The sequence below is a fragment of the Myotis davidii genome, unplaced genomic scaffold (assembly GCF_000327345.1).
Source record: "Myotis davidii unplaced genomic scaffold, ASM32734v1 scaffold1, whole genome shotgun sequence".
Classification (NCBI taxonomy): Eukaryota; Metazoa; Chordata; class Mammalia; order Chiroptera; family Vespertilionidae; genus Myotis; species Myotis davidii.
The window spans coordinates 11,461,105-11,472,299 of NW_006294681.1; the positions used below are offsets into that span (position 1 = coordinate 11,461,105).

Sequence of the window (11,195 nt, forward strand, 5' to 3'; positions counted from 1 at the left end):
GACTGATAGTTGTTTGGCAGCCAGATGGTGGAATGGCTTGAAAGCCAAAGTAAGAGGTTTTCATTTTGTCCAGGATGCCAGAGCTTCCCAATATATTGATCTCTCTCACTTGGGGCTTAGCACAGAGGGAGCCCCTAAACCAGGCTATTGTTGCCACAGGTATTCTTGCCAGTTTACCTCAGTGCTCAGGAAAAGTTCCTACATCTGCCATGATGGGGAAAGGTTGTGAAGGGCTGAACTAGGCAAAGGGGAACCAGGGAAGAATTTTGAAGACAGAATCAACATGATGAGAGCAATGTTTTAGGAAAATCTGCTCAAAATAAATACAGCTCAAATTCCAAATGGTTGTCAGTATCCACATAATTTCTTTACTGACATCACTTTCCTTTGACTCTAAATGTCACATTAGAGCCGAACCGGTTTGGCTCAGTAGATAGAGCGGCGGCCTGCGGACTGAAGGGTCCCAGGTTCGATTCCGGTCAAGGGCATGTACCTTGGTTGCTGGCACATCCCCACTGGGGGGCGTGCAGGAGGCAGCTGATCGATCTCTTTCATCGATGTTTCTAACTCTCTATCCCTCTCCCTTCTTCTCTGTGGAAAATCAATAAAAAATATTTAAAAAATAAAATAAAAGTTACATTAGAACTCACAGACCAGTTATCCAGGAATGAGAAGATAGCTTCCCATTTTACCCCCTAAAAATGCAAGCCGTTTTTTAAAAGCAAAGTGATAGAGCATAAGAATGGGTATAAGGAGAAAAGTGAGGGTTTTTTTAATGGAATAATCATCCATTCTCAGATGGTTATTAATTTTTTCTCTATTACCCAAAAGGTAGCATAAATTAATAACCATCTGAAAATGGACGATTACTCCATTAGCATCTGCTAAGCTATTTTTTTCCACTATAATGACTAGCAATCAGAATTAATTGTTTTCTTCAAGCTATGGAGTCTTATGGCCCATGTACTCAGACTTTTATTGCTTTTCAAAACTGGAAAAGAACTTAGACTTATCCAGCCCAAGACAAATCCAGGGTTGTTAATAACCTGCTTCCACTTGGTTTACAAAAATAATTGATAGCACACAGTTCCCAGAGCCAGGGTAAGTCTTTTGAAGGAACTGACTTAATAGCTTGTGGAATAGCAAATAATTTACTTTTAACAGTTCCAATCTGGAAAACGCCCAGTGGATACCCACTGACATCTTTGCCAAGGAGTATTCTTTTTCATGATTGAAATTCATAAGGTTGTGGACAATATTGCATTGCTCATGAGAGAGACTGACAAAATGGAAAATCTAAAAAACAGAACCCATTCGAAATGCAATTTGAAAAGGCAATGTCTGGAAATTCACAGCCTTCCAATAAAGGCCTTGGCACCGCCCCATTTCGAACGCAGCTCAGGAAGAAGTAGAAACTGGCTTGTTTCCTCCAGTACTTTCTACCTCTGCTTCTTCCTGGACCCGTGTGATGCTGAAATCGATGGCATCTTCTCCCCAGCAGATGTCTAATCAGTACTCTGAAGTGAGATGGCCTTTCATTCACAAAACTCACTTTTCTCCTTATACCCATTCTTAAAATCATAATTAGATTTTGGAGAAAGCTGAGCAAAATGATTCTCATGCTTAATTAAAATAACAAACTAAAATAAATTATGTATATTTTTTTCTCTGTTAAACAAGGATTAACGAGGAAAGAATAAGAGCTATTATAACATATAAATTTGCATTAATTAAATGTGTTACTACTGACAAGAACCAGCAACAGGAATCATGAAATACCTTAGAACCAAACCCTATTGTTTAGAAAAATTTGATAAATGATAAAAGAAACATCAAAAATCAATGGAGAAAATAATTATTTCATAAATTATACTGAAAACATTGTTAGCTGTTTAGAAAAAGATGTTTTTAAATATGTTTTATTGATTTTTTTACAGAGAGGAAGGGAGAGGGATAGAGAGGTAAAAACATTAATGAGAGAGAAACATTGATCAGCTGCCTCCTACATTCCTCCTACTGGGGATGTGCCCACAACCAAGGTACATGCCCTTGACCGGAATCAAACCTGGGACCTTTCAGTCCACAGGCTAATGCTCTATCCACTGAGCCAAACCGGTTAGGGCTAGAAAAAGATTTTTTTCAATTCTTAAAACATATCTACTTTCACATTGATTTAAAACTGAACAACAAAATGGTATTTATCTTCTCAGTCCCTGGGAAGGCTTTCTAGGCACTAAATTGGTGAAAGAGTAGTAAAAAAAAAAAAAAATCAGCTAAAAATAAAATGTTCGATACAATTATCTCTATAAAATTTTAAACTTCTCTATGTCAAACCAAAAATTAAACAAAAATTAAAAAGCAAACAAAAAGCAGTTAAAGTACTAATAAACATAACAAAAGTTTAATATACTAATATATAAAGAGCTCCCAGAGATCAATATAGCGAATTATAAGTTCTCTAAAAAACAGACATTAAGAGGCCACCAGGAATGCATTTACAGGGAAATACAGATCACTAATAAGCATGCAAAAAAAATATTCTAGTACTAATGGATGTTAAAATAAAGCATATTCGTTTATATATTAACAGATTTCTCAAAGATTAAAATAAGTTCTGGTAAAGATTGGAGAGCAATCATTTTCATGCAGACCTGGCAGACATAGGAATTGTATTAAGCTTTCTGGATAGCAGTTTGGCAATATGCATCAAGAAGTAATGAAAATATTCATGTCCTTCAACCAACTATTTCCACTTTTAGGACTTTCTTTGAAGAGATTAACCAGAAAGGCAGGCAGAGTTTTATTCAAGATTTTTTATTGCAGCATTGTCCATAAACAGGAAAAAACATTTCTAACAATAGAGAGATGGTCCTTTAAATCACAGTGGAGTGTGCATTGTTCAGGCGTGAAAATATTTTCAGAGCATTTGATGGCATGGTCAGAAGCATTTAGTGTGCTCTCGGTTGTATTGAAAAACTGAGCTATGAATAGAAAATATGTTGTATGGGAATACTTCATAATTTTATTGGCAGTTATCACCCTAATGCGGGGTGGTGGTGAATGTTATTACGTTTCCTTCTATTTTCCAACGTATCTACAATGAGCCCATTGTTACTTCATACTCACAGAAGGGTTAGCTCTCACTTTAAAAGAAGAACCGAGGTCACCCTCCTGTAAGGTTGGAGGATTTGATTTTCTTTGCTTGTTTAATCAGAGAAGCCTCGTTGAGAAATACTCACCCACAACCTCCGCAATCATGAAGACGAAGCATATTCCCGAAGCAGCCCAGAGTTTCCACTTGGCGTAGACTTGCTCGCTTGCCCTGTTCTCTGTGGCCTTGGCATTCACCTCTCCAGAACAGTGATCTTTAGTCACGGGTTTCTGCTGGTGATCCACACTGCACATGAGTTCGACAGAAGCAAGAAATGAACATGGTTGCCAACACCACTGACAGCCTTGGCCCTTCTCTGAACCACTGTGAGGACATTTGCTAGCTATCTAAGAGGCTGTAATTCACAGCTCCCTCTACAGGAAATATCATGTGTAAGGAACAAGCAAGAAATGTCTCTCTGAAGTCTCAAGTACTACAAGTTTTGCTCTTATTCAGTCAAACTCTTCTTCAGTCTCTACTACCAGTGATTAAGAGATATCAAAGGAGCAGGAGGAAGGAAGCAGATACATTTCCTTCCCAATAACTTCATTTTGAAAAGATATTGGATACTGTCCCACAAATCAAAAAAGGAGTGGGAACATCGTTAGATATGTGTCTGTGAGCCACCTGATGATTCGAATTCCCACCATTGCATGCCAGCACTGTCACTTTCTTCTCCACGACAACATTGTTAATAGATCATAGCAGTCTTTCCTGCTAAGTCCATGTGGACCCCAGAAACCTTCTTCACACAGCATTGCGCACAATCTCTACCAATCCATGAAAGTTATAATGGAAGTTGAGACTTACTCATACTTCCTATAGCAAGCAGTACATATCAGTTCTGCTAGTTCTGCTCACGCAGAAATCATTATTTAGAGCCGTTTATAGAATTATAGAAGTTCATAGATGGAGAGATTATAGATAACATTTAGTTCCAACCCCATAGTTTCTTAGCTGAAATAATTAGGGTTCAGAAAGGTTAAGTAATTGCCTGAGGACAAATAGCTGGGAAATTGCAGAGCTGGGATTCCAAGAATTCCTGTGTCTTCCAGGTCACCCCATTTTGCTTCCCTACCTGAACTTCAGTAAATCTAAAACCAGTCTTTACTGATGCAAATGTTGATGTTCACAGATCTTGAACTAATCATTTAATTGTTAAATAAACTTATTAGAAGCATTAATAAGATTATTAGAATTAAGAGCTTTGTATTCATTACTTTGAAAGATATAAAAACAGAAATAAATTAGCCACCATTGAAGAGCTGTTTCACTTGTCTAATCACCAGCTGGAATTAAAGATCTGCAGGCTTTGGCTTAGATGATGATTTTGATTCTGACTCTAATTATCATTATACTTATTTTTTCTGAATAAAAGAATATATTTATTATAGAAAATTGTGAATTACAGAAAAGCACAAACAGAGGGGAAAATCACTGGTAACCTTACCTGCAAGAGACAATTACTATGGACATGTTGTTGTTTAGCTTTGTAATATGCAAACACACTTTTTGTACAAATTAAAGACCATATTAATTAGGATTTTTTTTATTGCAAGTGCAGAAAACAAAGCTCATGGTAGGTTAATCAATAAGTGGGGATTATTGGTTCTGAAACTGAAAATGTCTGGAGGTAGGGGGCTTCAGACTGACTTATCAGGGCTCTGGATCCATTGCTTTAGTTCTAACTGTGCTTCAGGCTGGTTTTCCTCATGATGGTAGGGTGGTTGCCCAAGGCAGTCAGGGTTACACACTTGTAAGTGTCCTCATTTCCAACTGCTAAACAAGAGTTCTAAGTTGCACGCTGAGTTGGCCAAATGAAAACCAACCCCTAGACCCAGGGGAATTTGAATGGGCTGATTGACTCAGACCTTGTTCCAATCAGAATATTGGCTAAAGCCAGCCATGCTGACTCCTCCTGCTGAGAATGGGGTAAATACTGCCTAAATCACATGGTTGCAACTCACTGGGGATGGGCCAGAATGGATTGTGGATGAAATGACAGTGTCACCACGGGATCCTACCAAAGATACGGCTTTGGGACCTGATTCTTAGCTGTATTTATTGTTAACACTTCCTCAGTTTATTAAATATTCTACACCATTACTTTTAACCTATAGAGATGGTTATATTTAATATAGATATGTCACAACGTAATTAACTGAATTCCTATTATTGGACAATTCATTTTTTCCAATTATTTGCTCAGATAAGCCTCACTTTGATTCATATTCTTATATTTAATCTTTGCTCAATATATTATTATCTCCTTAAAGTGTAATCTTAGAAGGGAAATTGCTTGGTCAAAGAGTATCCATATTTTTGAGGACTTTGATGTATATTGCCAAGTTGACTTCGGAAGGTTTGTACCAATGATGTTAATAGCACTCAGGATTTTGAGCAGTTCTACAAAGTCTTCATATTGCAATAGGAACCACTTGGCAAGAGGCACATAAAGTATTTATATCTATACATTGTTGCCTTTGTAATGTGATATATGCCCTGATAATAAATAACCATATACTGTAATAGTGTGGGTCCCCAATCGTCATCAACTCAAAGGACCCTGAGAAGGCAGCATGAGCAAGACAGGGCCACCAATTGTTCTAGCACTGTTTATATGAGCACTGGTTTATTTTATATTTTCCATGAATCTTGTGGCCAAAGAAAGATAATTTATCCCTGGACAGTTTAGAAGGCAGAAATCCCACCAGAGTACAGCCTGTGGGCAGTGCCACAAGGGGAAAACGCAAGAACGCTGGCCAATTTTGACTTTTAAATACCACTTTCCTGTAGACCTCAAATTGACCAATATGGCTATCCTTTGGGCTGAGATTGAACTTGAAGCACTCAGCCAGACATCCATGGCTTAATAGGGTCCATGGACATGGGATGCAGAGTGTTCATATATGTGTATGTGTGTGTTTTATGGGTGCATGAAAAAGTCCACAGTCTTCATTGGGCTCCCAAAAGAATCTATGATTCTAAAAGTTAAAACCCCAAGTTAAAATGCATTCCCCAGCATCTCATTAGAGCAAAGTGGCCTAAGTGTCTAGATGCAGTGCAGGCTCTTAAGCTGAAGGATAATGTGAATCTCAAGAAGAATATTTTAAAAGATGGTTCTAAAAAGCAAATGCTATGATGCATCCAAAAAGTAAGTGTAAATTTGCTGCCACTGAATTAATCACTGTAGATTTCCACGTGTTATAATATAGTTGAGGCTCTGAAGAGCAGGAACCACAGACCAGAGCAAAGAAATTCACTACAGTATCACAGAGAAAAAGAGGGAGAAACAGGTTCCTGACTGGGAAAATGAGGGAACAGGATAATTTCTTCCGGGTCTAATTGTTTTTATTTGAAAAGAAAAGAAAAACAGGTTTGACCATTTTTATCATCACCATATCCTGGAAGCTAAACACATGTCTGAGGCAAATGAGACCCTATAACCATAAATGATTGGCTTCATGTGCCTCACAGAGTGCTAATGGTCTATTTTAATGAGAAGGAAAATACTGTTATTTCAATAATGTGGAGATGCTCTATTAATGTGTCCAAAGTGTTAACAATTTGTTGTACAAAATTTCTGCCTGACCTAACATGAGTCTTTATTGTTTATGAACTCAAAAAATCACATGTAATATTACTTTCTAAGAAAAATAATTCTTATAAGGTGAGATAATAGATGGTCTCGGTTCTTTGTCATATGTTTGCAAAGCAAAGTTATAAATATCCTGAGAGAGAAAGCTTTTCTTTGCAGCTGCTCAGACAGTTGATTCTATCAAACGTGATGTTGCCGCTCTTTGGAATATTAATTCGGTCCCATGAAACAAACAGCACTACACATATTATTAATGGATAAGTATTTTCTTCACTTCTGCTCCTAACATAAATGTATTTCAGATTTTCATTCATTCATCTCTATGCACTGAGTTTCTCTTTGCTCCCCACTTGGATTGAATTCCCCAAGCACGCAAAACTCATTCTTACATGTCTCTGTCTTTAGCCGGCAATATCTCCATCTGATCAGCTTTCCTTAACCCTACTTCCTGTGTAAGGTTTCTCTAACCTTACTCTAATTCCCTTTATTTTTCAGTGCTCAACCTATCGCTTCTGAAAAGCTTTGTCTGACTTCCATAGTCCAGCTAAGACCTAGGTTTCCTTGAGATATTCTCATTGAACACCCTCAGAATGACACTTACATGCTATTTTGTAATTGATTTTTTTCTTATATGTATTCCATATTAGACTCCAAGTTTCTAGAGGACAGAGATCTGGGACTAGGAATCCTTTCTTCTCCATTATATATCCAGGTGTGTTCAATCCGTAATTTTTAAATAAAGGAAAATGAATTAATATATTGTACATGGCACTGTGGGGGATATTCAAAGGAACTAGAACTATGTAGAACATTAAAACTCAGCTCTTTTTATTATAGGTGTGTATATTCAATAATGGTATTATATGATTAAGAAAATAGCAAATAATTTTCTTATATGAAGAGAAAAGCACTAGGTATGGATGGAATAAGGGTAGAGGGGTGAATTGGTAGAAGATGATGCAAAAGGTGAACAGATAACTTTAAGATCAATGTAACCGCAAATTTTGTCACATCGTTGAAAGCCTCCCTTCTTTCTAAATATAATGTAATAAAATATACTATCTATTTTAAAAGTAGAAGTAATTGAGGAAAAGAAAGGCAAACACATTAGATTGTATATGTCTATTTTCTGGAAAGAAATCTACAGATGGAAATACATTCATAAAGGGTGTCCTTCATGCTCTTAGGATACTTAAGACTCAAATCATGGAGAGTGTTGCATGTTTCAGGATATGAATTATACAAGTCTGCCAACAGTTTATAAAATTTTACAAAATGTCCCAAGTTGCACAGCAAAAGTTCCCCGTCTGAAGCTGTGGGGTCTAGGGATGTATTGAGGATTGAAGACAGAAAGCCGTGAAGCAGAAACAGATGGCTGTTACCTGTCTAGTGTGAAGGCATACATCTTGGTGGCTTTGTCAGTCACAAGATAAGTTCTTTCCGGGAACTCCATGGTGGCCAGGATGAGAGCTTTTGCTGCAACTGTAGTTATTCTTGTTGTTGTTGCTCTGCTGCTGCTGTTTAACGCACTGTCCAGTTTGGGAAGCAAAGCAGCATTACAAGTATTCACACACTTTCCAAAGATAAAAATAAAAGGGCTTCCGAGACTTAATAGAACAAGCCTCCTACATCAGTGTTCTTGTAGGTCTGCTGAACTTACAGCCTCCTGGAGTACCACCTGCCCTCATTCTCTCACCCACAAGTTCCTTCCTAGGGAGACCTGCAGGGAGGATCCCATGGTGTGTGTGTGTGTGTGTGTGTGTGTGTGTGTGTGTGTATGTGTGTTCCGTGCTATCTGATTCCACTTGCTTTCTAAGAGGCAGAGGGCTCAGGGCTTCCTTCTAATTGCTGATGTAGAGATTTGGTCTTCAGAGCACACCTGAGTGATCTGCAAACAGCTACCCTCTGTACAATAATCTCATTTTTTTTCTTTTTTGGGGGGAGGGTTCTCTCTCTCTCTCTCTCTCTCTCTCTCTCTCTCTCTCTTTTCTCCTGCCATTTAGTTCTAAGATGACCTCTAAGCAGCTGTCAGGATTGACTTCCCTTCTCCTAGGACCATTTTGGGATTTCAGTACTGAGCAGAGGACATGGGTCATTAGTCACTAAAGTCTGTAGACTGAAACCGTTCCTGGTGCGGCAGCTTTGAAACCCTTTTGACAGGCGGGAGGAGGGCAGACTCAGCTTCTAAGTAAACAACAGCCCTCAGCCATACAAGAACCAGAATGACCTGATTCACCAAGGAAACCCTGCCAGGCAAACCAATACCAACTCTTAGGAAAGGAGTTTTCTGAGCTGATCCCAGACACCTTCAACCACAGACTCCTAGGAACATTTGATTTTACTACAAGGAACTTTCCTTTCCAAATAAGGAAAGATATGATAGCCTCAGGGGAACAGGCCTGTGTATGTGGGCCAAAGAGCATCCAGGGCCTCTAGGGATGCATGCAAGATGGGCAATGCTGAGTGGGAAAGGGGGCATGAACCCGACCATGGAGTCCTTTTATTCTTTTCCTTCTGTCGACACTCACTTCTAGTGAGAAAACTCAGAGCAGTGTGGTCCAGAGTAGGCCAGTGACCCAACATCCTGACAGTTTGCCCATCTTGATGAGTACAAACCTCAATGACCCAATACAATAAATATTGTCCCCAGAAGGAGAATGGGCCTCAATGGCATTTGCAACAGCTGGTGAGGGGGAGAAGTTGTTTTTGGCTGAGAGGGATAAGGCAGGCCTCCTATCACATCTGTGGTGGAGCTGTGCCACTTCTGTGAGATTTCAAACACTATATTAATTCTATGGTGCCCGACCGGTGTCGCTCAGTGGGTGAGCATCTGTCTATGAACCAGGAAGTCACGGTTCGATTCCCAGTCAGGGCACACTCCCAGGGTTGTAAGCTGGATCTCCAGTAGGGGGCATGCAGGAGGTAGCCCATCAATGATTCTTTCTCATTATTGATCTTTCTATCTCTCTCTCCCTCTCCCTTCCTCTCTGAAATCAATAAAAATATATGTTTTAGAAAAATTAATTCTATGGTCTTTTATTTTTTTTAATTATTTTATTGCTTAAAGTATTACAAAGAGTATTACATATGTCTCCTTTTTTTTCCTGCCCTTGACAATCTCCTGGCCTCCCCTAACCCCAGCGTCTTATGTCCATTGGTTATGCTTATATGCATGTATACAAGTCCTTCAGTTGATCTCTTCCCCGCCTCCCTCCTGCCCCCCAACCCTCCCTGGCCTTCCCGCTGCAGTTTGACAGCCTGTTGAGGCAGCTCTGCCTCTGTATCTATTATTGTTCATAAGTTTATAATGGTCTTTATTATCCATGAATGAGTGTAGGACCCATTGGCTAAAAGATTATTAACTTTGCTCTGACACATGGATATGAGAGAAATGGCTCTGAGAAGCCATTTTTCCTTGCCAGAGAAGTTTTAGGTCTTGTGTTAGCAGAATAAAAAACAAACTAATTCCTTCTCACATACTTAACTTTGCAAAATAATACCTTATTCTGGAGAGGCAAAAGTAGGAATCCTGAAAAGAATTATGCTTCCATCCATGTGACACATTGCCACATGTTACAGCGTGAATCATTTGTGAGTAGTTTCTAGCACATGTGAGAGAAATAGAATTCAAGTGAATGAATGTCAAAAATGGAGGAAACTGCTTAAAATTGGGTTGAAATCCATTAAGGATAAGTGCAGGGAAGAAAAGCAATATTCATATGTAGGAAAGAGAATATTTGGCTACAAATATCAACAGAAAACAAATAATGTGGAAGTTTGAGATTTGAACAGAGTTTTGTCACTGGCCTGTGTATGGATGCACAGGAATATTTACATCTGTTTGTGATTCTGCGAGGATAGAGATACATACTATGTTGTTAAAATGAGTTGCTTAGTGATACAAGGATAGAAGGAGGATCAATGAGAAGGGTCAGGTAAGACTGACTGGGGCAGGATAAGGTGGAGATAGAAAAAGAGGGCATGGGGATCCAAGTAAAAAAGACAAGAATATAAAATATTGTGCCCCCAAAATGTATTCTTTCATCTCTCTTATTTATGTGAAAGTTGAACTATATAAAATTGAAATTTTTTAGTACCAGCATGGCCTATAATAAGCAATTTCATTCCATTGGACTTAAATATATATTTACACATGTCTACACACCAATCCTATCTAATAAAAGACAAAAAGGGTAATTGACCATACCTTTGCTACACTTCCCATTAGCTAATCAGGGCGATATGCAAATTAACCATCAACAAAGATGGCGGCCAACAGCCACACAGCTGAACCAAGCAGGAGGCTTGCTTGCTCCAGTGATGGAGGAAGCCAAGGTTCCCCGCCCTCTGCGGCCTGGCTTTGAGCTCCGAAAACAACAAAGTTTCAGTTATAGAAGCTAAACAAACCACAGATACCTGCTTTCAGCAGGCCATGGCCTCAGAGCT

At 38.8% G+C, this 11,195-nt stretch overlaps 1 protein-coding gene across 1 annotated transcript in view; it reads right to left on the reverse strand.

Moving 5' to 3' along the window:
- The window catches only part of SLC30A8 (solute carrier family 30 (zinc transporter), member 8), a 26,702-nt gene extending 18,500 nt beyond the window's left edge, over positions 1 to 8,202 (reverse strand). The window contains exons 1-2 of the mRNA XM_006769129.2: positions 8,132 to 8,202; positions 3,240 to 3,397 (exon numbers count right to left, since the gene is read on the reverse strand). Of these exons, the coding sequence (XP_006769192.1) occupies positions 3,240 to 3,397; positions 8,132 to 8,202 (229 nt within the window). The remainder of the gene's footprint in view (positions 1 to 3,239; positions 3,398 to 8,131) is intronic.
- Between the last annotated feature and the right edge of the window lie 2,993 nt (positions 8,203 to 11,195).